At 33.1% G+C, this 27971-nt stretch overlaps 3 protein-coding genes and 1 pseudogene across 3 annotated transcripts; 1 reads left to right on the top strand and 3 right to left on the bottom strand.

Annotated features, from left to right (window-relative positions):
- Positions 1–1005: 1005 nt before the first annotated feature.
- LOC145642743 (protein FAR1-RELATED SEQUENCE 5-like) lies at positions 1006–4343 on the bottom strand. The gene is made up of 6 exons (XM_081693917.1): positions 4157–4343; positions 3981–4079; positions 2635–3632; positions 1973–2446; positions 1235–1852; positions 1006–1020 (listed from the first exon to the last, which is right to left on the bottom strand). Exons 1-6 carry the CDS (start codon positions 4341–4343, stop codon positions 1006–1008), a joined length of 2391 nt encoding a protein of 796 aa, XP_081550043.1.
- An 8428-nt stretch (positions 4344–12771) lies between these two features.
- Positions 12772–14897, bottom strand: LOC145555835 (protein FAR1-RELATED SEQUENCE 5-like; annotated as a pseudogene).
- A 2208-nt stretch (positions 14898–17105) lies between these two features.
- On the bottom strand, positions 17106–18803 carry LOC145642742 (uncharacterized). The gene is made up of 5 exons (XM_081693915.1): positions 18517–18803; positions 18099–18174; positions 17611–17753; positions 17450–17517; positions 17106–17314 (listed from the first exon to the last, which is right to left on the bottom strand). Exons 1-5 carry the CDS (start codon positions 18801–18803, stop codon positions 17106–17108), a joined length of 783 nt encoding a protein of 260 aa, XP_081550041.1.
- Positions 18804–25607: 6804 nt separating this feature from the next.
- On the top strand, positions 25608–27137 carry LOC145642741 (uncharacterized). Its single transcript, XM_081693914.1, has 2 exons — positions 25608–26546; positions 26661–27137. The coding sequence occupies exons 1-2, from the start codon at positions 25608–25610 to the stop codon at positions 27135–27137; spliced, it is 1416 nt and encodes a 471-aa protein (XP_081550040.1).
- Positions 27138–27971: the final 834 nt, after the last annotated feature.

The raw sequence follows: 27971 nt of genomic DNA, 5'->3' as shown, positions 1-27971 counted from the left end.
TTGAAACTGATATGAATTAATTCATTTGTTATGTTTATGCTAATGTTTTATACATATTAATGCGCCTTTTATTTTCTTGTTGTGAGGCTGCTGGGAGGAAATTTTTACGTGCTAAGATTTGTGCAAAACTCGTGTTGTCTGACATGAACGAATCAAGATCTGAAGTCTTAGCAGAAGTTGAAAAATTTAATGAGAAGAAGAGCGATCTTGCATATGTTGCTGAAATTGAAGGAAGGAGGAAGGTTGCAGCAGCGGAGAAGAAAAAGAAGAAATCTGAAACTGCTCCTCCTACTGTTGACACTGCTCCGAAAGCAAAACGAACTACAAAGGCTACACGGAAGTACACTCCTTCTAAATCTTAGCTAATTTTGGAAGTTGTTATTAGTTAACTAGTTTTGGAAGTTGTAATTAGTTAAGTACTTTTGGAAGTTGAAACTAGTGATAAATATCGACACTTAAACTAGTGTTAATATTTTCAAAATGTTTGTACAAATTTTATTTTATATATATATATGATTAAATATTGGTAATCTATTGTTCTTATTTTTATTTATTTATATTTCTGATTATAATTTTATAAGTGTATCATATATCATCATACAGAGATATAGTTGCTTTAAATGAAAATTTGAATTTTAACATATATATTACCATGTTATTAATTTTAAAAACGGACACTTTTGTGATAATTATTGTCACTTTTGTGAATATAAATATCACTTTTGTGAGTGACATATTTCTTTTGTGAATATGCAATACTTTTGTGAGTAAAAAGTATCACTTTTGTGAGAAGATGCATCACTTTTGTGAGCATTATTGTTACTTTTGCGAGTATTAGTGTTACTTTTCTGTAAATGCATCACTTTTGTAAGTGTTAGTGTCACTTTTGTTAGTAAATTCATCACTTTTGCCAGTATATGCATCACTTTTGCCAGTATATGCATTACTTTTTTAAGTATCAGTGTAATATTATATAAATGTTCATAATTCATGAGCAATTCCATATCACAATTCAAAATTCTGTATGAAAGTCAATAGTAGCATTAAACAAAAATAAAATCACTACAAAAAAGTTTGCAATTGTGTTTCATCCAAACTCACTACAAGTTCAAAAAAGTCGCACAATAGGTGTCTTCGATCCAAACTCTGAATTTAGATCTGGTAATGCTTTTTGCTTTGATTTCTTCCCTTTTTCAAGTGCTCCTTTTGCTCTCTTGCTTCTTCCCTTTGTTACAGCTCTCTTAGGGTCTAATATAGTGGGTATGGTTGTACTTGTTGATGAAGAAGCAGTATTATTGTTACTCTGAGCACTCTCTGCCACATTAGAATTGTCATCACTTGCAGCAACCTCCTCTGTAAAAGCTTCAGCCGCAAGTAAGTCTTCCACCATTTTCATACAGTTTTTGAAGTTTTCCTCCATGAATTCTCTTGCCTTTTCATTTTCTTGACTCTTTAAGATTAATTTATAATATTTTCTCATCATTGTATGTCTCCATGGTGTATATGGGAGTTTTAGATCCTTATTTTCCATTCTAATCCATACTTCAGACTTTGCAAGCTTTGTCCATCTTTTGCTAATGTACTTCTCTGGAATTCTTGTAATAGAATGTAGATGTAAAATTCTGAGGCAGTGATAGCATAGCCAACCAGAAGCTTCGAAATTCTTGTAAGTGCACCATATAGTTTGGCTCTCATGTATGTAACTTACCTGTTGGGAAGACCAAGGCTTTTCTTCTAGAGATACTTCATAAAGAATAATGTTTTCTTTAGTTCTCCCTAGAATTTGTACTGTGGTCGCCATTGAGTATCCAAATTCCTCTTCAAAGTCTCTAAACAGAGACAATGTGTAAACCTGTACATTAGAGAAATAACTTACTACCAGTCATGTTCCTTTGCATGTATCATTTTTATATTTGCTTATATTGTTTGTTTTCAGTTCTTAGATATATGTAATAAAGGAATATAGAAGTACCTGAGCAGCATGCTTTAGCATTCCGGATAGTGGAAATGAAGTAAAGGCTATTGATTTGCTACAGGTAAACTCATTATACTTCTCATCACTTCTCCATCTTTTTATGGTTCTTACAAAGATGCCATAGAATTCTGTCAGTGTTGTTGATTTATTAGCTCTGAATCCTACTGCATGGTTCGTACTTTCACTTCTTTGTGATGAAAGAATTCCTGCCGAGAAGAAATCTTTACTAAGTGCTGGACACCACTTTTCCTTTAGATTGTACACCCTTTGGTACCATGCATGATTAACCAAATCAAATTTTTGTATCATTTCTTTCCATCTTTCTTCAAATTCTGTTTCTGTCACACATCCCTTCAAGCATTTGTTGAATATTTTTTTGAACTCATTATCCCTTTTAAGGGCTCCAAATCGTGTTATTGCATTTTGTTCTAAGTGCCATATGCATAGCCTATGCCTTGTGTCTGGCAATAACTGCATTCAAAATGTGATATGTCACTAAACTTGAACACTTATTCTCACAACAGTGATATTTTTACTCACAAAAGTAACATTTATACTCACAAAAGTGATACTTATATTCATAAAAGTTATGAACACAAAAATGACTTAAAATGAGAGTGGAATCAGTGAATATGATATTGTAATAGAAAAAGAAGTACCTGCTCAATTGCAGTAGCCATAGCTTGGTCTTGGTCAGTGAATATGGAGGTTGGAATTCTATTCTCCATAGATTTTTTAAAGGTTTCAAGCAACCACACAAACGACTCTGTTTTTTCATTGCCTATGAAAGCACATGCAAACATACAATTTTTCCAATGGTTATCTATTCCAACAAAAGGAGCACATATAAGGTTATACCGATTTGTTCTGTATGTTGTATCAAATACAAGAACATATCCGTATATTTTGTAATCCTCTAACATCATTGCATCTCTCCAAAAAATGTTGGAAATTCTACCTTCTTTGTCGAATTTCACTCTAAAATAGAAGTTAGGATCTTCTTTTTGTTCTTCGATCAGAATATTCACTAATGTCTGAGCATCTCCAGCCTCTATTTGTTCCATTCTTAGTCTTGAGCAGAAATTGAGGTGATCTACAACACTATGCCCCAAGTTTTCTTCTCCATTAGCTTCTGTACACATGTAATTATATGTGTCCATTGTTGAAAGTCCAGCAGATTTCATTGTTTTAATTGCTTTTGCCTTTTCTATTGTTACTTCTCTCTCAGATCGATGCAAATAATGCCACTGCTTTCTAGTTAGTTCATGATTATGCTGTAACACATGTGACACCACCTTAAATTTTCCATCATCATTCATTTTTGCTCTTAGGCTTGCCTTGCAGTTAGTTCTTGTAATGGAGACTTGTCGTGGTTTTCTTTGTTTTAAATCCTTGTTATCTTCATCAACCATTAGAACCGTATTTGTCTTCTTTGCAGCAGTATGTCTTTTTCCTTCCGCAGAACACACATAGTATTTCTCTGTGACTATACGTGTGTGTAAGCGATACCTTGTTGTATGCTTTCTTATTGAAAATCCCACTGTAGAAGCATGTAGACTGTACAAGTCATAAATTTCTTGATAAGTGTCTCTTTCCACTCCAACTAATGATCCTTCCATATCTAAACCAGTGGTATATGTTGGTTTTGGATTTGTATCTGTGCATTAGTAGAATAAGAGATATTTAGCATTTTCTTGTAACAATTGTAACCAAAATCACAATTATAGCATGAACAAAATCACAAGCAGGTACCTAGAGGCATGAGAACATGGGAGCATAGGGTTATTCACTTAAGCATATGCATAAAGAATAAGTTATTTAGTACAGAGGTATATAATACAAGTAACTTCTGTATTAATAAAGGTAACATTTGTAATGATATTAGTAACTTTTGTACCAAGAGACATGCATAAATGCTTTTATAAATAAACATATAGTCAATGTAACTTTTGCCATAATATATGTAACTTTTGCCATAATATATGTCACATTTATAGAATTTTACCTTCGTCTTCATCTACTAGTTGTCCTTTTTCATCTAGTGTGTTCGGAATAACTTGATCTTCATCTTCTAATGTATTTGAAACACCTTGATTTTCAATATCTGCATTAATTATTGAAAATTAAATCAAAATTTTAAGCAAAAACAAACAATAGGTTAGTATTTGTTTAGATTATTACCTTGTATTTGAATTTCTGGAACTTTTGAGTTTTGAATGTTATCATCATTAAACTCATCGAGATCATCAACGAAATTCTCTGCTTCACCTTCTCTGAATGTTTGATTGAGGTCGAAACTCCATGTTTTCTCTGGATGTTGCGTTAATGGTGGTTGATTTTCTCTTTGTAATTGCAGAAATTCGCGCATTAGGTTTTCGTAATTGGAAGATTTGGAGGTTTCCGGCACTGTTGATCAAAAATTGTAGATTTCTCTCTCCTCCATGGTTGCTTGGTGAAGGAGCTTTGAATCTGGAAAATTGGAGTTTTCTCTCTCCTCCATTGTTGGTTGCTGAAGAAGATGTTCGTTATTTTGGAAAAAGGAAAAAAAAAAAAAAAACTGTTCACACGTGCGAAAAACCGGTTGTTCAGTATTTTACTGCACACCGGTTGTATGTAAAACTTTTTGTTAGATTTATGATTCCATATTATTTTGGTAGTAATTTTATGTTCTATTGTTATGCAAAGTCTTATATGTGGCTGGCCACATGGTGTGGCCAGCCACTATAAGCCCAGTTCGCGCGGCCCAGCTTAGAAAATATAACGGAGCCCGTTTTCCTAACCCGTTTTTTAATAATTCCGTTATTGATTTAAATAATAAAAAAAAACCGCCTTAACTTCCCTCCTTCTCTGTTAACTTCTCTTTTTCTTTCATAATATTTTCTCTCTCTTCGTTACTCTCTTTCTCTCTCTTTTCAAATTTTCTCTGCAATTCGAATTTCGTCTCCAAATTCTTACTTTCCTTCGTTCTCATCAAATTTCCTCTGCTTAATCTCCTCCACTGTTGCAAAATGGTTAAACTTAAGGTCGTTCATCGTGGTGGCAAAAAAGGATCGACTACTTGCGAAGGTTTTGATCGTTCAGGTACTTTTGCAATTAATTTTCGTTTTCTTGTTTGAATTTTGTTGCGTTTTGTTTCTTTTACTACTTTTATACTTGAATTTGATGATTGTACCTTAACTTTTATCGTTTGATCTAACCCTAATTTTTACTTTTCCTGTGTTTTTTGCTTAATTATCTGCTTGATGATGTTTATTGATCTCATTTTTACTATAATTCTGCACTTTGAACTTTTGCAAGTTCTTATTGTTGTCATTTGTACTATAATTATGTTCTTTGAACATTTTCATGTTCTTATTGTTGTCATTTGTACTATAATTATGTTCTTTGAACATTTAATTTGCATTTGATATTGTTGTTTAACTTCATCATCTTTTTTATTTGTTAAATCCTAACTTTTACTTTTTCTACTTTTTTTTTGCTGCCTTAAGCTCTTGATTATGATTATTTTCATTTTTATGTTGTGATGTTGTTATTGTTGTTGTTTCTTTTATAATTCTGTTTTTTTTTTCCTTATGTGTTATTGTGCTTTTTCCTTATTAATTATTTAGGATTTACTTATGATTTACATTAGGTATTACTTTTCCAGTTGCTGAGTACTTTTACTGTGTTTTCAGTTGCTGAGGTTACTTATTAGTTACCTATTACTTATAGTTCAATTTTACAGTGGTTACTTATTAGTTACCTATTACTTATAGTTGAATTTTACAGTGGTTACTTATTAGTTACCTAGGTGTTACTGTTATGTAACATATTGGTTACCTTTTAAGTTGCTGAGAAAATTTTAATATTTTTATAGTGGATTCTTATAATCTTATATAGGAGTTACTTATAATCTTATAAGACTTGCTTAATTATAATCTACATAAGGATTATTTTTCAAAGTTGCTGATTTCATAGGGGTTACTTATATGCTTCATAGGGGTTACTTTTATGTTTTTTTTTTATTTTATAGTTAAAATATTAAAGGTTACTTATATGCTTCATAGTGGTTACTTGTTCATCTATCTTAGTGTATCATTTGTATTATTACTTATAATGAATGTCTACACATTTAACAGGTAATGCAAGTGAAGGTGTTGTTGATCCATCTGAGGGAAGAGGTCTTATGGAGAGTTCTTCTGCTGTTGTTAAAGAAAGACATGGTACAGAGGATCCTTCTAGTCATGCTATAGAGGATCCTTCTGGTCATCCTATAGAGGGTCCTTCTGGTGCTCATTCAGAAAATGAAGATTCAAATAAAAATATTGAGGATGAAGCTGATAAGAATAGTACTAATGGAGATCAAGGTGTTAACAAAGATGTTTGGACAGACCCTATTTCTTCTGTTTTTCCAGCAGTTTCCAAAATTCATCCTAGTAAACAAGAGTTAATTCAATTAAATACTGCTGGGGGTGGGCCTTCTGTAGTTCAATCTGATGATGAGGAAGATGTGAAACCAACTAAAAAAAGAATAAAGATGGTTATGCATGATGATGAAGAGGATGTCAAGCCAGTTCTTTCAAGAAGGCTTGCTAGGTCTTCAAAAGCACGTTCTGAATCTGTTGAAGTTGTGGATATTGATGATGATGGGTACATTTTCTTATTTTCCGAATCTTCAACTTTACTTGTTTTATATCTGTTTTTGTCATTTCTTTTATATGTTTTTTTTTCTGTTTCTTTTATTTATTTTTCTTCTTTTACTGCAATTACTTATAGTTTTATTGTGTTTTGTAGGGATGAAGTTGAAGTACATGTTAGGTGTTTACCTAAGGGTCTTGTTGATTTAATGAATCAGTTGACTCCTAATCAATTGCAAGCTGTTGAGGATATTGGTTTTGGCAGTCTATCACATATTTAGATGACTGAATTTCCAAGAGATATGATTAGGTGGTTGTGTAGGTGTTTTGTTCCTAGCAGCCGTATGTTTGTTATGCCATCGGGTGAGATGTTCCAGTTAACTGCATGTGATGTACATGATGTGTTCCAGATTCCAATTGGACCATTACGTGTTCCAGTTTCAAAGAAAAATTGTGATAATGAGTTGAAGAAGTCATGGAAGGACTTGTATGGTGGTCAAAAGCGTGAAGTTACGGTTCCTTTGTTGCAAGCTGTTATGACAAGTGATGAGGGTATGCTACAGGGGAATGATGAGTTTAAAAAATGTTTTGTTATGTATGCAATGGTGACTCTTTTTACACCAACAACCAATAGGACAGCTGATTTGAAGTTGGTTTTGGCTTTGAATGATGTTAGTAAGATTCGACAGTATAACTGGTGCCAATTTGTTTTGGATGATTTGGGTGATAAATTGGCTGGTTATTCTGCAACACAGAAATATGTAGCTGGGTGTGTTTTGTTTCTACAAATATGTTACTTTCATAGGTTGCAATTTAGGGGAAACATTATGCCTTCTACCTTGCCTTTGATTATGCATTGGTCAGATGAAGATGTGAAGAATAGATTGAAACAAGAAGCTGGTGTATATGGTAATGCACAAGTTGATAAAGTAACATATCCTGTTACTAATTTGCTGAAGAAGGATTCTACTTCTGAAGAAAAAGAGAAGGTCGATTCTGAAAAATCAGCTGTTGTGCAGCCTTCTCCTACTGGTTTGCATCCTTTTACTTCTGGTGGGTTGCCTTTCACTTCTGCTGCAGTTCCAGATAATTCTATAACTGGTTTTCCTCGGGTTGTGACATTTGAACTTCCTGAAGGACTTAAGTCAAATGAAGAAATCAATCACATATCCAAGAATGTGAGTACAATCTTCACTTTAATTTTATTAATTTTATTGCATGTGTTTGGTTGAATTTGTGGTGTATATTCAATTTATTTGCTAATTTAAATTGAGGTTACTTGTCTTTATATGTTGGGTTTACTTTGTAATATACATTGCATTACTTGTTTCTATTTCCTTAAGTTACTTGATGTTATGTTTTTGGGTTACTTTATAATATAAGTGGGTTTACTTGTTTGTTTATATTGGGGTTACTTGTTGTTATATGTTGGGGTTACTTGTTGTTATATGTTATTGTTATTCTATAGCATAAATTGTGGTTACTTGTTTGTTCATTCTGGGGTTACTTGTTATATGATGGGTTTACTTTATAGCATAAAGTGTGGTTACTTTTTGTTTATTCTGGTATTATCTTGGTGTTACTTGTTGTTATATGTTGGGGTTACTTGTTGTTATATGTTGGGGTTACTCTATAGCATAAATTGTGGTTACTTGTTTGTTTATTCTGGGGTTACTTGTTATATGTTGGGTTTACTTTATAGCATAAAGTGTGGTTACTTTTTGTTTATTATCGTATTACTTGTTATTATATGTAGGGGTTACTTTATAGCATAGAGTGGGGTTACTTGTTTCTTAATCCTGGGATTATTTGTTGATATATGTTGGGGTTACTTTATAGCATAAAGTGGGGTTACTTGTTGGTTTATCTAGGGGTTACTTGTTAAATATTGGTCTTATTTGCTAGTTTGTCCTGGGGTTACTTGATGTAAGTTACTTGCTAGTTTATTTATAGTTACTTGTTGTTACATATTGGGATTAGCTTATAGCATAAAGTGAAGTTATTTGTTTTTATTTTCCATTTTTCTTATAGTTTTCTGTTGTTTTCTCAGTTTGTTGAAGAGAATTATATGTTGATGAATAGAGACATGAAGCTTCTGACACATCAATTTGAAAAATATGTGAATTTCATAAGGGAACAATCAGAAGCTGTTAAGTTGGATTCAAAACTTCCTGAAAAAGAAAGGTCTCCTGTTTTGTCACAGTTGGATCCAATCTTCAATGATTCAAATTTCTGGAATCAAATTGATAGGATTACTGAACAAGCACTTGCAATGAAGAAATTACAAGAAGAAATGCCTTCGTTTGAACTTTTTTCTTTCACTAATCCTAATCTGGAATCACCTATATCCTCAAACCTCTTTAATAAGGAGATTTTTGCTGAAGTTTCTCCAAAAGAAGTTCCTCACATTAGTCAGGGTTTGGGTGTTGATTCTGATTTCATTTTTGATAAAGTGGTGGAATCAACTAATCAACAATCAAATATTGTTATTATATCTGAATCCTTTGTTTTTAAACCTGTCCCTGTTGTTTCTACTGCCGGTGCATCCATAATTGCACCTGTTGTTAGTCAGCCTCATTCTGCACCTATTGTATCTCTTTCTCAGCCTCCTTCTGCACCTGTTGTATCTCAACCTCCTTTCTCTACACCTGCTGACAAACAAAAGTGGAGGGAGCAAGTAATAGAATCTGGAGATAAAATTGACAAACAAAAGGGGAGGGAGCAGATAGGAAATCCAAGGAAAGGTTCCACTCAGAAAGAGTCAGCAAGTGGTGTTTGTGAGGTTGCACCTACTGATTCTCTGCCTTTCTCGGCACCTGTACCTTCGGTTTCTGCCGGTGGTGTTCGTGAAGTTGCACCTACTTTTTCGCTGCCTTCATCAGCACCTGCTTCTGCGCCTGTAGGTGTTGTTTCAAAGGATAAACCTGAAAACCAAGAAGTAAGTTCTTCTGGCAAACCGAAGGGGGGGTTGAGGAAAGCTCCTGAGGAAGGTGCTAGGAAGAAGGCAAGAAAACCAAGGAAGGAAGTGATTACTGCTAGTATTGCTGGTCACACACCGGAGGAATCATTAGAGATATTGAAACAGATTCATGCTGGTGATGATGGTGAGGAGCCTTCTGATCATAGTTGATCTTCTAGTGATTCTGCAGAGCATTTAATCTGTAATATTTACTCTGGTACTGCTGGTGGTTATAAATTACAGTTATTATCAAGGTTTTTAAGGGTTAAGAACCCCAGAGTTAAGCAGATGAAGAGTATCAGACTTGCAGTTGCTGATTATTGCTTTGCTGAAAACTACGATGGTGTTGATTCTATGTAAGTGTTGTGTTTTTACTCATTTTTTTTTTTGGTTTTCTTGTTCTATTTTATAGTAACTACTAATTAAGTGTTAAAGGTGTTACTTATTATGTGATAAGTTACTAACAAGTATTTTTTTGTGAAACAGGGAAACACTAGTATACTTCTCTGAATTTTATAATCTGCCTCGTGAAGAACTGATGACATTGGTTGGTGAAGAGTTTATATCAAGCCGTGTTATGGATTGTTTTTTTGTTTTGCTGAATTATTTGGAGATTCAACAGAAGGAAAATGGTTTGAAGATTTATTTTGGTGGAGAGTTTTTGGTAATTATTTTGTGATGACTTTATTTTTTTTGTTTATTTATATTTGCTTTCCTCATTTGAATTGTTTTATTTTGCCAGTATCCTTTATTGCGTTATATATATTCTGGAGAAGGGAGCGCTGATGAATTAGAAGTGTTTGGAGCGTGGGATCATTGGCTTGAATCTGTTCAAACAATGGAGTTTCTAGATGCTCTGCTGGTAGTTACTTTGATTGTTTTCTCATTATGCAGTTTTTCATTGGAATTTTATAATATCTGATTTTATGTTTCTGTTTTTTTTTTATTCAGGTTTTTATTCCAATTTACTATGGCTATCGCTACTCTGCAGTTGTGATAAACTTTTACAACAATACTGTTGATTATTTGGATAACAGACGATATCATTTGGGTGTTGGAAGGAATTGCACCAAGACATTTGATGCTCATCATACATATTATTATACATTGACTTGGCATTTGGTATGTATAATTATTGAATTGGTTCATGAGTTTAGTCTTTTGTTTACTTGTATTTTTTCCTTCTGATTTTTTTTCCTCCTGTAATTCACAGAGATTTCTCATGTCAAAGTATATGGTTAAAAAGAACCATGATCAAGGTGCTTATGTCAAAGAATTTGAAATTCGTATGCTACAACTTGATTCTCAAGATTGTCCAAAGAATTCAGACTGTGGGGTGTTCTGTTTGTATCATTGTCTGTCATATGAAGGTCAAGAGTTTTACTGTAAAAACTTAACCAAGGTAATTTTCTTATTTTCCAATTCCTTACTTGTTCTTATCTTAATTTACAGCTTATATATGACTTTGATTTGTTTTGTATTTCTAGGCAGTTATCCGACGACGATATCGAGCTGAAATATGTGCTTCTTTGGTTATGTGCAACTTGAACCTAAAACGGGAAGAGGTTCTTAACAAGGTTCATGAGTTTGCTGATAAGAACAAAGAGTTATATGAAGAAGTTATGGTAAATGAAGAGATTGATCGTAAAGCAGAAATTTCTGTGGCAGAAGTAGAAGCTAAGAAAAGGGCTGAAGAAAAGGCAGAAGCTAAAAAAAGGTCTGAAGAAAAGGCAGAAGAACAAGCATTAGTGGATGCTACTATTGCAGCAGAGAAACAGGCAGAAGCAGCTAAAGGGAAGGGAGGGAATGCAAAGGGAAAGAAATTACAAGCTCCTAAGAAAGTGGTCACTAGCAAAAAGTAAGAATGAAGTTTCTTTTTTGCTAGTTTGATTTTTGCAAAGTAGTATGAACAAATTTTTTATATGTTAGTTTGGAAAAAGTTTGTGTGAACAAATATATATTTTCTATTTTTTGTTAATATATATAGCAGTTTGTTTTCTCTTGGTATTTTTGAGTCATATTGTTTATAACTAATAGTGGTTACTTAATAGTATGATAGGAGTTACTTATTCATTGTTTACTTGTTACTTTTAATGTATTATGATTTATGATAGTATACTAGCATTACTACACGAGAGGTTTATTACAGGGATTACTTAGGTTACTTAATAGAATTATAGTAGGTTACTTAATATAATTATAGGGATTACTTAATTGCATAATAGCAATTACTGAATTGCATTTTAGCAGTTACATAATAGTATGTTAGTATTTACTTATTTGCTTTTGAAATATTATTAGCCGTGTTAATAATATTAGACTTGTTACTAAATAGTTAGAAATGGGTTACTTAATAGAATTATAGGGATTAGTTAATTGTATAATAGCAATTACTGAATTGCATAATAGCAGTTACTTAATAGTATAATAGGTTTTACTTAATAGCTTTTGAAGTATTACTTAATAATATTAAGGGATTAATATTCATAATAAAACAAAGTCTGAAAATTAAAAATAAAACATTGTTTATTACATAAATATCCTATCATAAACAAATTAAAATAACTTTGGATTTTGTGTTGGTGTGAGTGTTCCAAATTAAAATAACTTATTGCGTATTAAGGATTACTTAATTGAGATTAAAGAGTTACTTATTATCTAATAGGGTTACTTATTGCATTTTAGGGTGTTACTTGTTATATAACAAGGATTACTTATTTCAATATAGTGATTACCTTTTCACAGTAATAGGGTTACTTAATGCATTTCAGGGTTACTTATTATATTACAGGGATTACTTATTATAATAGAGAAAAGAATTACTTGAATTTTGATAAGTTACTTATTATATTACAGGGATTACTTATTGCGTATTAAGGATTACTTAATTGAGATTAAAGAGTTACTTATTATCTAATAGGGTTACTTATTGCATTTTAGGATGTTACTTGTTATATAACAAGGATTACTTATTTCAATATAGTGATTACCTTTTCACACTAATAGGGTTACTTAATGCATTTTAGGGTTTACTTAATGGCATAATAGCAATTATTGAATGGCATAATAGCAGTTACTTAATAGTATAATAGGTTTTAGTTAATAGCTTTTGAAGTATTACTTAATAATATTAAGGGGTTACTTAATATTCATAATAAAATAAAGTCTGAAATTTAAAAATAAAACATTGTTTATTACATAAATATCCTATCATAAAAAAATTAAAATAACTTTGGATTTTGTGTTGGTGTGAGTGTTCCAAATTCTCTTGTATCCCCTTTTGCTGTCATTGCTTTTGTTCTTTTTTTATTTCCTTGCTTTCCTTTCTCAAAATGCCCTTTTATCCTTTTGCTTCTTCCCTTGGTATTTGCTCTTTCTGGATCCATCACAGTAGGAATTTCTGATTGTTCTTCTGTTATTGCAATAGTCTTATTTTGTTGCAATGTTTCTGCATCTTGTCTTGCTGCATCCTCTTCTTCCTGCATTTTAAAAAAAAGGGTTTTAGGTTATATAGTATATACTGCTATATTAAATGACAGTTGGGTTTTACCTTTTCCAATCTATTTCTTATTTCATCTGCCTGTATATCAAGTTTTTTGAACTCTAATTCTATTAAATTTTTGGTCTCTGTGTGTTGTTGGCATTTCAATATCAGATTGTATCCTTTCCTTGCCATAATTTGTCTCCATGGAATGTATTTCACTGGGATTGTTTCATTTGCTGCTTCTTCATCCTTTCTTCTCCATACATGTGCTTTTGCATTTTTTGTCCACCTCATTATGATGTATCTGTCTGGTATTTTGGTCACTGAATGTTGCTGTAACACACGTATACAGTGATAGCATAACCAACCTACTTCTTCAAAATTCTTGCAAGAACATGCTATACTATTATCTGCTATGTTGAATGTAACTTTTTGCTTTGAAGTTTCATCATTCTCTAATTGTACTTCATAAAAGAAGTAACTTTGAACTTGAAAATGAAGATTTGTTACGCAGCCAATTGAGTATTCAAATTCTGTTTCAAAGTATCTGAATATTGTCTGTGTATAAATCCCTGCTGCATGCTTTAGCATTCCATAGAATGGTAAATTTAAAGTTGGAATGGAATTGCTACATTTGAAATCTGCATCAGATTCATTGTTCCTCCACCTTGCTATTGTCTGTTTGAATATCTTGAAAAAATCAGTCAAGCTTGTGTTTTTGTTTGCCTTGAAACCTACAACATTATTAGCACTTTCACTTCTTTGAGAAGAGAGTATTCCTGCTGAAAAAAAGTCTTTGCTGAGAGCAGTGCACCATTTTTCCTTCAAGCTGAATAGTCTTTTGAACCATTTGTTGTTTTCTAGCTTGTAAGTTTTTATCATATTTGTCCAACACTCTTCAAACTCTTCTTCTGTTATACAACCTGTTAAACGCTTATTAAAAGCATCCTTGAAAGTTGTGTCTCTTTTTAATGCTCCAAATCTTGATACTGCATTCTTAATTAAATGCCATATGCAAAGTCTGTGTCTTGAGTGTGGGAAAACCTGCATTGAATATGCTGTTAGTTTTAAGACAAGATAAAATTGTTATGAATTTATGAGTAGATGAGACTTAGCTAGCTTAATTTATGAACTTTTGTTACTTGTTCTATTTCCTGATCTTACTTGATGCTATAGGTTGGGATTACTTTATAGGATAAGTGGGGTTACTTAACTTCTTATTAGGCTTTACTTTCAAGGCCAAGTTTTGGTATATAGTGTTTATCTATTAAGGTTTATAGGTGATATTAAATGCCATAATAGGGATAAATTAATAGCATTAAAACAGAGGGAGTATGTAAATTTACCTTTTGAATTGCAACTGACATGGCCAAGTCTTGGTCTGTAAAGATTGAAGCTGGTTCACTTCCACCAACTGATTTCTTAAAAGTGTTTAATACCCACTCAAATGTCTCTATTTTTTCATCAGCAATAAAAGCACAACCAAACATTACATTCTGCCTATGATTGTTGACACCTACAATTGGCGCACAAATAAGATTATATTTGTTTGTCCTGTATGTGGTGTCAAAAATAGTAATATCTCCATAAACATCGAAATCTTCTTTCATTTCTGAGTCCCTCCAGAAGTCTGTTTATTTTTTCTCCTAACTTGAATCTGAAAAAGAAATCTGGTTCCTCTGATTGTCTTTGAGTCAACATGTCTATGACAGTTTGTGCGTCACCTCCTTCAATCTCTTTCATTTTCTTTCTTGTTATGTAATTGAAATGGTCTTTCATTGTGTGTGCTAATATATTTTCACCTCCAGCTTCAAAAGACATTAGACGATAAGATTCTGCTGGTCTTAGACCACTTTCAGCCATTATGTCTATAACTTTTGCCTTATCTTCAGTTATCTTTCTTTCTGATCTTTGTAAATGCTGCCATTCTCTTCTTGTCAGTTCATGATTGTGTTGCATGACATGATCTTCTATCTCAAACATACCTTCTTTGTTCTATTTTGCTCTAATGAAAGCTTTGCAACCAGTTCTGGTGATTGGAACTTGCTTTTTTTTCTTCTGTTTTTTTCCAGGAATAGGAGTAGGAGTTTTTTGGTTTTACTCTGAAACCCTCTTTTGTGCAAACAAAGTCTTTTCCTCTGATAGTTTTAGGTTCTGTTTGAGTGTATGTTGTTGTTGATTGTTTTACACCAAAGCCAATCACAAAAGCATGTTTTTTATACTGTTCAAATATTTCTTCTAAAGTTTCAGCAGTAAATCCAACAAGGCTTCCTGAGTAATCTACTTCCTGGTTTTATGTATGTTGTTCTGCATATCTGCTGTCATCTGTTAAGGTACTTGCACTTAAATCTGTAAAAATATTTTAATTCTGCATTAGTAACTCAGATTATTTCAGAGTTCATTAAGATAGTCTGTTTGGTTGAGTTATTGTACTTAGTGTATTTAGATGAGTTATTGTATAACAGAAATTACCATGCAAGTATAATAGAATTACTTATTGAATTATTAGGGTTACCTTAATAGAGAATAGAATTACTTGAATTTTGATAAGTTACTTATTATATTACAGGAATTACTTATTGCGTATTAAGGATTACTTAATTAAGATTTAAGAGTTACTTATTGCATTTTGGAATGTTACTTGTTATATAACAAGGATTACTTATTTCAATATAGTGATTACCTTTTCACAGTAATAGGGTTACTTAATGTATTTCAGGGTTACTTATTATATTACAGGGATTACTTATTATAATAGAGAATAGAATTACTTGAATTTTGATAAGTTACTTATTATATTACAGTGATTACTTATTGCGTATTAAGGATTACTTAATTGAGATTAAAGAGTTACTTATTATCTAATAGGGTTACTTATTGCATTTTAGGGTGTTACTTGTTATATAACAAGGATTACTTATTTCAATATAGTGATTACCTTTTCACAGTAATAGGGTTACTTAATGCATTTCAGGATTACTTATTATATTATAGGGATTACTTATTATAATAGAGTATAGAATTACTTGAATTTTGATAAGTTACTTATTATATTACGGTGATTACTTATTGCGTATTAAGGATTACTTAATTGTGATTAAAGAGTTACTTATTATCTAATAGGGTTACTTATTGCATTTTAGGGTGTTACTCACTAGTAGAAAAAGGCTCATTTGCGTCGCTCATTTATAGTGTATTTGCGTCGCTTCTATGAACGACGCAACTGCTCGCGACGCAAATGACTTTTAAGTCATTTGCGTCGCTCCTAGGCGCGACGCAAATAAGAGTCATTTGCGTCGCTCCTTTATAAAGGAGCGACGCAAATGACTTTTTTGATAAACTTATTTTTTGTCATTTGCGTCGCTCCTTTATAAATAAGCGACGCAAATGACTCTTCTGACAAACTTATTTTTTGTTATTTGCGTCACTCTTTTATAAAGGAGCGACGCAAATAACTCTTCAGATAAACTTATTTTTGGTTATTTGCGTCACTCCTTTATAAAAGAGCGACGCAAATAACTTTTCTGATAAACTTATTTTTAGTCATTTGCGTCGCCCCTTTATAAACAAGCGACGCAAATGACACTTCAGATAAACTTTTTTTGTTATTTGCGTCGCTCCTTTATAAACAAGCGACGCAAATGACTCTTCCAATAAACTTATTTTTTGTTATTTGCGTCACTTGTTTATATAGGAGTGACGCAAATGACTGAGTAGACAATACAAAACTGCTGTATTTGCGTCACTTGTTTGTTTAATGAGTGACGCAAATGAGGTGAACTTTTTTTTTTTAATTATAATATAATAATTGCCTTGTATATGTTTGTAGTACCTGTTTTCCTAGGTATAAAGTAATATGCTAACGCTAATATAATTGAAATTAAAATGCAATATTATTGAATAATGCAAATGTAAATTTCGGCAGAGTCTCCTTTGTAATTTGGCCTACCCATAAAATTTCCAAACCATGTTTCTTAACCAAATCAACGTATAATACAACTCCAACTTCTAGACTTAAACTTAAAGGTAGAAGTACCTCAACAGCTCAACCTAGAGTTCAAAACGTGGTAACTACTGATTACTGACTATAGTATACAATTTCGCCCAAGCGAGCAAGAGGCATATGGCAGCTTGCCTATTGTGACCAGAAGTGAGACAAAGCCCTTCCATTTTTGCAGGCCGCAACACACTCAAGCACATATTCTCTGAGCTTCTTTTGGACTTCTTCCATTGGCAAGCAGGCATCAACCATCTGTTATCATTCAGCATCGTATGAAAATCTAGATGGAATTATTACGGAATTTGATGAAACAGCAACTATCTCACAGAATCTAGTTAAAAAACATAATTTACAAAAATAAAAAGAACATTGCAAGAAACTGGAACATGTTTAAGTAAAAGAAAATTAGTATAACCTGCACTACATAATATTGCAGGCATCACTATAATGACACTATGCAAGATAAAGTCACCACTGTCAAACCTATTAACCTTACAGCCTTACCAAAATTGTACAGTCTGATGCAAGCTATGAAAAAACTAAGATTTGGTTTAACAGCCATGTCTCAGATTTTACCAAATAAATGGTACGCCCCATAAATTCTTATCAGTGAAACTAAAGGCAAAATTCCTATCATGCCTATTTGAATGAAAGTATACCTCTGGTGATATATCAAGGTATAAGACCATGTCTGGAGCCAGCAATCCTATCTCTGGTGCCTGCACAAAGAGAATTGTGATCATATTGCGACTAAATAGAGATATGCCTGAGTGAACTGGTTGATTACTAAGAGTTGGAATCTTCAAAGCAAGTTGTCAACATACATCACACTCACTCGAAGATGGGTTTTCAACAACTGTAATTACTATATATTATTTCCTTATATCAGCCATTCTCTCTTTACATAATGCTTCATAGAATGCCATTGTTACCAAACCAAAAGAGTTAAACAATACTTTTAATCCTTACACTTTCACAAGTCATGGGATTATGAAAAGTCAGTAACCAATTTTATAGAACATTCAACAGTCACTTAAACAGAGATTGTGGTGATAACATTTTACCTTACACCAATCAAAATCAAGGCCTTTGGCAGAAGAGAAAGCCACACCGGAGTAAAGACAGTTTTTTAAAAGTAATCTATCATAATTCCAACTTTAAATCACAAGCATATCACCAAAAAAACAGATTCATGAAGAAGTAAAGTTTACAACTTTAAATCACATTCTGAACTCCTGTCCCAATATACTTGTATATATTTCAAAATCTCAGGGGAATAAAGACAGTTTTTTAAAAGTAATCTATCATAATTCCAACTACAATCTCCAGAATGTAATATAACCGAGAACGAATTACCCAAATTAACCAATAAATAACAACATACAAAGGAATTAGATTCAGCTAAACATAACATCAAACACATGGTATGCAACTCACAAATTATGTATAAAAAAACAATCATAAAAAGAAAAAAGAAATAACCTTTCCTCCCAACGATTAGCACTGAACAAAAGATGAATAGTATGATCATCCAAATTAGATTGATTGGAAAGATAAGCAGAGATCATCTGCCCAACAACAGTATTTCGATCCGGAAACCGCCATAACTCAGCAGAACACCCAATACTTTGCAAGTGAGAGAGAAGCTGAATACACTGAGAGCTCTTTCCACTTCGATCTAACCCTTCTAATACAACCAAAGCACCTCTTGATTGTAAATTGGGGTTTAGGGCAGAAACTTCAATTTTCTTGGTAGAATCATTCTCCATTTTTGTAGCAAAAATTGAACAATTTAACTGAAATTTAACATCCTGGTTTCTCCTCTGTGCTCCTGCAAAGTGCACCCAAGAAACAACTCAGATCAATATTTTGGTAATTAATATCGAAATCCTGCTTCTGTTGCAAAGGAAGATAACTGGGCATAAATTATACATCATTAGTAGTTATTACTTGTGAACTTCACTGTCATGTCTTTTCCTTGTCATCTGCCATGTAAACGGACTATTAGGATCCACACCAGGCTGTGAAATTTCCGAACCATGTTTCTTAACCAAATCAACGTATCTGAAAATTCAATAAAAAAAATGACAAAAGTTCTGTACTGAATAGCTCAAGACATTAGAGGATATGATGCAGAAAGAGTGCTAACTTTTCAGAATCAAAATTATCCACTCCCAAATCTTCGTCCCAGATAAATATGTAATCATATGGTGCCACAATGTCAGGATGTAGAAATCGTTTTGCATACGACCTTTAACCATACAATGAAAGAACGGATCAGTATGATAAAATTGATAATTAATCTGACCCAATTGCCTTAAAAACTAGAGTACTAACCATTTCGCACTAGTTTGCAAAATTACCAAGCAGAGACACAATTATGAATCATGTAAGAATAGCCAAAGTTTGCAAATAAAGCTTACTCAGCACACTCATTAATCTTCCCCAAATTCTGGCTTTCCACAATCTTCAGAATCAAAGACTTGTTTTCATCCAAGTACTGCCAAGATTTAAACCAACCAAAATTTAGAAATCAATAAGAAAAAAATATTTCCAGATGAGAACTAACCAAGCAGTATATATAGATGAAGCGGCTAATAGACTAGAATCATAAGTGAATTAATGTAACAAAGGATGAATATGTCATGCATAACCAAAGTGTATTACTGTACATATCAATTTTTACTTAAGCGTAAGGATCAAATGATCTGCAATTAGCAATGTTTTAGAATCTACCCCGGTAGCCCTAGACTAAGATAAAAAGCAATGCATACAACACCATTCCCTTATATAATTTCATATGTATTAATTGTTTTATCAATGATCATTTGATTCACAATAACTTCCTTTTATTCAACCATTTACAAGGGAACATACGGATTCTCCATTTTAATGAATCGGAGATGACAGTTGTTCATGCTTGAGACTTACAAAAAAAAAATTGAAAATAATAATAATAATAATTATGGGTTTTTTCCTCCAGATTTAGGACCAAAAGGCAGATCTTAGGCCAGGGGTTGAACCATGCTCTTAAGGTATGTTGAACAGCATGCCAGCAATAATCAAGCTGCATGACAGTATGTATGATGGATATCGACTTTTCGATGCTTACAAATGCGAGCACGTAAACCTTAATCATCTGTTAGGCTAATTACAACTAAGATAGACATAACAATGTATCACTCGACTGAAGTGCTCGTTCAGCATGCTTCAATGACTAAACCCGAGATCATAATGGACTTTTTAATTGCAATTAAGGCAGTAATAACTTAAATCATCAAGTAATGTACATTTGTACTAGACTAGAATAGATTAAGGCAGTAATAACTTAAATCAAAGTTTGCAAAATTACCAAGCAGAGACACAATAATTATGAATCATGTAAGAATAGCCAAAGTTTGCAAATTAAGCTTACTCAGCACACTCATTAATCTTCCCCGAATTCGAAGCCTTAAACCAAGAAAAGATTGAACATAAATAGAAGCAATCTTACCATAGGTGGAATTGACTTCAAAAATTCAACAATGTCGAGCCGAAATCGAACTTCAATTGTTGTTGCTGTAATTTGCTTGAACTTCCTCGGGTTTTTTGGGGCGAAATTAAGCGATTTTTCCACTCGAAAATTTCAGTTATTGCTCGAATTTTTGTTGCTGTAATTTCTTGACTTGAACCCAGAAAAAAACGTAATTCAAACAATTATTGTTGCTGTAATTTCTTGACTTAACCTATTGTTGTTGTAATTTCTTGACTGAAATTCGAACAAAAATTATTTATGACTGAAATGGGACAAATTTCTTAGGGTATATTGCGTCGCTGCCAAAAACCCTAGAAATCCCCCCACGAAATTACCCAATCGAACTTGAAGACCGAAATTGAATTTTTTGGGGCTTTTAGGGTTCGAATTTGTATGCTTTTGAGTTGATTTTTTGCTCGAAATGGGGGATTTTTGGTCGGAAACAATCAATTTTTCTGGGTTTAAGGCTTCGAATGTCTTAGGGTTTTTGGTCTAAATTTTTGCTCGAAATTGCTCGAATTTGCAGCCGATTATGGGTCTTCGACTTCACTGCGATTTCAGATGTTAAATTTGCTGGGGAAACGCAAGTTTTTGGCCGAATTTGTTGGATTTCAGAGACAAATTTGTGGGTGTTTTGCTGTAGAAATTCGCTGGGATTTAAGAACTCTTCGTTTTTTTTTCTTTTTGTATAGTGAATGTAGGTACCTGGTAAAAAACGCAGAAAAACCTAAAGCCAAAAGATTTATTTGCGTCACTTTATTATAAAAAAGCGACGCAAATAACCTTGTTTATAATGTTGTACAATGTACATATGCGTCGCTCATTAGTAAAAGAGTGACGCAATTTACTTAATCACTTATTTGCGTCGCTTGCTAACTAATGAGTGACGCAAATAAGTTTATTAATTGCGTCGCTTTAATAAATAGGAGCGACGCAAATGATAGAAAGCTGAAATACACTTGAGTTTTGCGTCGCTTCTTAAATAATATGCGACGCAAATAATTTAAAAGGAAGGTAAAATAAAACATTTGCTTCGCTCCTTAGAATGAGTGACGCAAATATGGCGACGCAAATGTACATTTTTCTACTAGTGACTTGTTATATAACAAGGATTACTTATTTCAATATAGTGATTACCTTTTCACAGTAATAGGGTTACTTAATGCATTTCAGGGTTACTTATTATATTATAGGGATTACTTATTATAATAGAGTATAGAATTACTTGAATTTTGATAAGTTACTTATTATATTACAATGGTTACTTATTGCGTATTAAGGATTACTTATTGCATTTTAGGGTATTACTTGTTATATAACAAGGATTACTTATTTCAATATAGTGATTACCGTTTCAGAGTAATAGTAGGGTTACTTAATGCGTTTCAAGGTTACTTATTATATTACAGGGATTACTTATAATAGAGTATAGAATTACTTGAATTTTGATAAGTTACTTATTATATTACAATGATTACTTATTGCGTATTAAGGATTACTTTATTGAGATTAAAGAGTTACTTACTATCTAATAGGGTTACTTATTGCATTTTAGGGTGTTACTTGTTATATAACAAGGATTACTTATTTAAATATAGTGATTACCTTTTCACACTAATAGGGTTACTTAATGCATTTTAGGGTTTACTTTTGTACAGTAATATTGTTACTTATTGCGTAATATTGGTTACTGTATAATAAGGATTACCAGTATAACATTTTAGGGATTACCATTAATAAAATTTGAGTAAGTTTTATTTATTACCTTGTATTTCATCATTTTCTGGATTTTTTTCGATCTCTTCAATCTCCAGATTCAAAAATGAATCACCTATTTCTTCGATTTCCATTGATTCTTGTGATTCTGCTAAGTTTTGTAATTCGTCGGTCATTGTAGCTTGTAATTTTTTTTTCGCGATTATGAGAAGAATTTGGTGAAGTCGAGAAGTTAAAGTTGCGGCTCTAGGGATTTGTGTGAATGTCGGCGCTTTTAATAAGAAATGACGCTCGCGTGGAGATCACGTGTTTTTTGGATTCCGTTATTTTTGGCAATTTGATGACGCGCGCGTGGAAGTCCGTTATTTTGCTGAGTTGGACGCTGGCCACACGGTGTGGCCAGCTGCACAGAAGAGGCATTGTTGGTTGTAATAATTATAATTTTTTTGATATATTGTAATTGCTAAATTTGTAGCATTCTGGTTTGATTTTCTTTCCTAAAGTAATATAATATTGGGGCTTGATTGTGGCTTTCAGACTTAGATATATACGTCTGCAAATTGATCTCACAATTGATTAGTTATTTAATGAGGTGTTAAATCATTCTATAATCCGTGAATTAAAGGAAGCTAGGTACAATCGGCTTCTGAAGTAATTTGAAAGCTACAATTGCTCATTACAAATGTCAGGTACTTACTCAGAGGAAGGTAAGCTAACATCCTTCACTTTTACGAGTTTTTGTTTTACTTTTATGCCTTGAGTTGGCAATCGCAATTTGCGAGGCAATAGTATCTTGTTTAATGTATTGATGTAGTGGAAATGGCTTATGTTTCGCTGGTACATTAATCTCTACTTGTATGAATGAATGATAATATAGCTTGCATACTTGCATTCTTGTATGAAATGAATGAAAGTATAGTGAAAATGGTTGCCACTGGACAAAGGAAGGAGTGTAAGGGCTGCCGCAGCTACTGACCCTGCCAAGGCTGCTTCCATAGCTGCTGGTCCTGCCTAGGCTGCTGCCGCAGCTGTCGGCCCTGCCTAGGCTGCTGCTGCCCCTTCTATGGCTTGATTTTTCTTTTACTTTTCTTTGTCTGGTGTTACTTCTTAGTTTTGCAATCACTTCTTAGTTCTTGCCGAGTAATTTTTTATATGTCATGTGAATTAGAGCTAAAGACTAAAGAGTGTTTATTAAAGAGTACATCAAGAACTATTCTATCGGATAATGATGGCTATGGAATACTAGTGGTTGAAATAGTCCTGGACGCACATTTCGTTATGATTAATTTCCACATTACTAGATTTTCACGGTTGATAATCATAAAAGAATTTTCCCATTACATTGGAAATGAACAGTCTTTCTGTTGTCAAAATGGGTTTCAAGCCTCGAAGGAGCTGAAAGTTTGGATAGTACTTGCTTACAAAGTGGCAAAATATTGTTCAATTTACCAATTTGATTATTTGTGCTGCTAGTTGCTCCTTTGATGAATTATGAATGTGGTGATTAGCTGGTAATTATCAGGTTGGTGCTGTTCTAAGTTCAGTAAATTACTTTCAATATTGGGTAAAAGACATTGCTGATTTCTGTGTCATGCTTAGTATTTGCAAGTACACATTTAGTTCAATCCATCTTAGAAATCATTAGGTTTCAATAATAAAGTCAGGAACTATCTACACATTCTCTTTAACTGATTAGCTTCTTGGCTAACAAAATAGCTTGAGAGTAGGAAAATAGAAGTTTACAGAAAAGTTAAGGATAGTTTTGTTGATAGCGGAGTTGCTGCCATAGACAAATTTTGTTGTAATAATCTACTGGTTTAACAAATGACATATTTGGGTGTAATTTATATGACTTTGATTAAGCTTGTCTCATTTACTTTTGAGAATTTTTTATTTACTTTTGTGATTTTTTTTTTATAAACACGATCGAGTGTGCTAACTAATTATTCTTACTCTAATAACCTACTAGCTCAATAGGTAGAGCATTGTGCAAGTGCACAAAAGATGTGGGTTCGAATCCCACGTAGGTTTATGTGAGAAATTTGAAGATTAGAATTCGTAATGTTTTAATAGATTTCTTCTTTTTTCGTTTATTTTTTATATAGTTTTATATACTTTTAATTTGAAAACCTCTACATCATATTGAACTAATATATTTGTTTCTTTATTTCAAAAAAAAATATATATATATATATATATATATATATGTATATATATATATATATATATTTGTTTCTTATAATTTGACTCATCTTGTAAGGATATGAAAAAGTTAATGACTTGGAGTTTTTGTGCTATAACAAAGTTTTCATAGTCAGGCCCTGTTTGATTCACCTTAAGAAAATAATATTAAGTAAAAATAATTTCAGTTCAGTAAAATTCAGTTTTCTTAAAGAAGAATTATAATAGAAAATCAGTAAAAATAATTTCAGTTCAGTAAAAATAATTTAAGTTCAGTAAAATTAAGTTCAGTTCAGTAAAAATAAGTTCAGTTCAGTAAAAATAATTTCAGTTCAGCAAAATTAAGGTGAATCAAACAGGGCCTCATTTTGCATTTAAAGATGATTTATTATTCATATACTTTAGAGTTAATTTGATTTACTTCAATGATACCTTGATTTACTTTTTAGCATTATTTATTTACTTTACAGTATTTATGATTTACTTTCGAAATACTACCTCCGGTCCACTTTACCCGCAACTTTGAGGGGGTTTGCGGAGGCCGAGGCAAAACTTTTAAGGGGGGATTTAGAAAAAGTAAGGGTATGTAATTAGGAGTTAAAATTAGAGGGAATACTTGTGGTCCCATTTGATTGACTTTTTTTAGGGGTTGTACTTTAGTGAAAAGAGTGGGAAATTCCCACCTTTTTTTTCCTGGCAACTTAAGGAATAAGGGGCGAAATTTTTTGGGAAGGTTTTTCCCTCCCAAATTTTCCCCAAAATTCAAATGGGTAGCCAAATTCCCCCAAGTTTCAAATTTTTCCATTAATTTCAAACAAAAGGCCCTATATAAAAGCAGGGCATCCCTTCCAATTCTCCATTTTCAAAAGCCAAGTTTTAGGAGAATTGGGGAGGGGGGAGGGGAGAGGAATAATTCAAGTATCACCATCACAGAAATTAGTTAATTAAGTACAAAATACAGGCAACCGTAATAAATTACAAGCCATCTAAACTTTGATTAGTTTAATCCTAAATCCTAGAGCAACGTTAGTAGATGCAGCTTCAATAATAGGCTCCGTTGACTACCGTCCAAAAACCACCCGCCGCCACTTCATCACCAAAAAGCATTCCTGAAATTTTTTCAAAAGAGAAGGGACTCATGGGAGAGTTCATACACGAACTTATGGATGAGTTAATTCAACAGGACCAGCTCATGGAAGATGAATTCATCGAACAACAATTCAACCAAGAAGAGTATGAAGGGTCATCTGATTCAGAGCATGAACAACAGCAATATGATGAAGGTAATGATGCTGATGGGTATGATGCAGATGATGATGCAAACCAAGAAGAGTTACAACACAATTGCAGACCAACAAGAGAGATGACAGTGGAACAGAAAAGAGCAATTGTTGAGGAGATTATGTTGCACGTGGAGGGGGACTCACTGCCAAGAGGCTTTTTAGCCAATTTGGCAAGAAAACATTCAGTGCACAAATCTACAACAACAAGATGGTTTCAGGTAATTAAACATTCTCTAGCTGAAGGTATTGTTGTTGATGTTAATATTAAAAAATTAGGCAGGAGAGGACGCAAAGCAAAACAATACACAGATGAGTTTCTGACATCTGTACCATTGTACAAAAGAACAACTAAAAGGGGATATGCTGGTGCACTAAAAATACCCAAAACAACATTGCATAGGCTAAGGCAGCAAGGCAGGCTGAGAACACACACAAGCACAAATCATCCAGCATTGACAGAGAAACACAAAGTGGCAAGACTTAAATGGGTTTTAAGTCTAATTAATCCTGTTCCAGCAATTGGGGACCCAACATTTACTGATATGCAACAATGGATACATTTAGATCAGAAATGGTTCTACATCAATCCAGAAACAAGAACCTTCTACCTACTTCCAACAGAAGATGATCCATACAGGGCTCAACAATCAAGGAGGTTCAAAACCAAAGCAATGTTTATGGGAATGATAGGTAAACCATTGTTTGATGCTGAAAACAACATGATACATGATGGAAAGTATGGCCTTTTTCCTTTTGTAAAGTATGAAAGGGCCAAAAAGAAAAGCAAGAACAAAGATGCAGGGACTCTAGAGACAAAGGCAATTCAAAGTGTCACAAAAGAATGCATAAGGGAGATGCTGCTAACACATGTTATCCCAACAATCTATGAAAAATGGCCAGAGCAGTTACCAAAGGACATAATCATCCAATAGGATAATGCTAGGCCTCATCAGGTACCAAAGGATGAAGAATTTCAAGCAGCTTGTCATGCACATGGATTCAACATTCAATTCATTTTCCAACCAGCTCAATCACCAGAAACAAATGTTTTAGATTTAGGGTTGTTTAGTGTCATTCAATCATTACAATATCAATCTTTTCCAAGGAATCTAGATGACTTAATCAAGGAAGTGGCAAGAGCATTTCAAGAATTTGATCCTACACTAAACAATTACACATGGATCACACTTCAATCCTGCCTTATTAAGATTCTGGAAAAGCAAGGGGGTAATAACTTCTCTCCCCCACACATGAAGAAGAGAAGTTTGGACGGCCAAGGACTACTACCTGAACTACTTGAAGTAGACAGGGAGCTAATAGGTCAAGTTGTTCATTTTTTGGACACAGTCACAATTACAGGAGATGATGAAGGCCACATGGAAGTAGATGCACTGATGACTGTGTCTTAGTTTTGGAAGGCAACTATTAAGGGACTCATAATTGAATGCCACATATAACCTTTTCCTATTCAAACAACTTTTTGTGTTAGATTATGTGTAGGTTATGTGTACTTTTGGTGGATACAACTTGTTTATTTTTTAGGCAGTCATGTAATCAGTCAAGTACAAATATTTTGATTAACAAAAATTTACATGTTTTATTCTGTTTGTGTTTCATTTTTAGAGCCTATTATTTCCATCAGAAGGGTTGTGATTTCAGTCAAAGCTTTAGTGAGTGTTGGTACCTCAACATAAACCTTTTTGACAAGGTTTATGGAGCATCCAAACCACCCAAGTAGCTATCAGATGAGTCCCATCATCATATGGAAAACCAAAAGGGGTGTGCATGATAAAAAAAGGGACTCAATGCAGTAAAGGCACAAGACAAGGGTCACAGCAGGGGACTCATTCTCAACAACCATAAAGAACCAAACAACTGTGAATTCCACAAAATCAACAAACACATTTTGCCAAATGAACTACTCCAACAACTGCAAACACCATCAAATCAAGTGCTACCAAATAACACCATCCCATAACATAAATCAAGTGGGTCCAAACAACAAACTTGCCCCAAAACACTAGTCTTTTAACAAGCACATACTAACATCTATCAACCACCATCATCCCAAAACAGAGCTGCTAACACAATTACTACACAATTACTCCAACATTCATGCATCAACTAATCATGTCATTCAAATCACAGTCATTATCCGTAATTAACAACTCACACAATCATGAACAACAACCCGCAACATCAAATTGTAAACAATTAATTGCACATCACAAGCACAAACACAG

This window comes from Chenopodium album, chromosome 8, assembly GCF_948465745.1.
Source record: "Chenopodium album chromosome 8, dcCheAlbu1.1, whole genome shotgun sequence".
Lineage (NCBI taxonomy): Eukaryota > Viridiplantae > Streptophyta > Magnoliopsida > Caryophyllales > Amaranthaceae > Chenopodium > Chenopodium album.
The sequence above is the reverse complement of the archived record's forward strand: the minus strand, read 5'-3'. Positions and strand labels throughout refer to the sequence as shown.

What these genes read in the sequence shown, in the direction of transcription:
- LOC145642742 (XM_081693915.1), bottom strand. Translation starts at nt 18,803, where the DNA reads ATGGAGAATGATTCTACCAAGAAAATTGAAGTTTCTGCCCTAAACCCC. An exon ending in GCTAATCGTTGGGAGGAAAG is followed by an intron (nt 18,175 to 18,516) that starts GTTATTTCTTTT and finishes GAATTATGATAG; the next exon opens with ATTACTTTTAAAAAACTGTC. An exon ending in TGCAATATTATGTAGTGCAG is followed by an intron (nt 17,315 to 17,449) that starts GTTATACTAATT and finishes AATTCCATCTAG; the next exon opens with ATTTTCATACGATGCTGAAT.
- LOC145642741 (XM_081693914.1), top strand. Translation starts at nt 25,608, where the DNA reads ATGGATGAGTTAATTCAACAGGACCAGCTCATGGAAGATGAATTCATC. An exon ending in CAGGGACTCTAGAGACAAAG is followed by an intron (nt 26,547 to 26,660) that starts GCAATTCAAAGT and finishes ATCATCCAATAG; the next exon opens with GATAATGCTAGGCCTCATCA.
- LOC145642743 (XM_081693917.1), bottom strand. Translation starts at nt 4,343, where the DNA reads ATGCGCGAATTTCTGCAATTACAAAGAGAAAATCAACCACCATTAACG. An exon ending in TCCAGAAATTCAAATACAAG is followed by an intron (nt 4,080 to 4,156) that starts GTAATAATCTAA and finishes TAATTAATGCAG; the next exon opens with ATATTGAAAATCAAGGTGTT. An exon ending in TGGCTACTGCAATTGAGCAG is followed by an intron (nt 2,447 to 2,634) that starts GTACTTCTTTTT and finishes TTTTGAATGCAG; the next exon opens with TTATTGCCAGACACAAGGCA.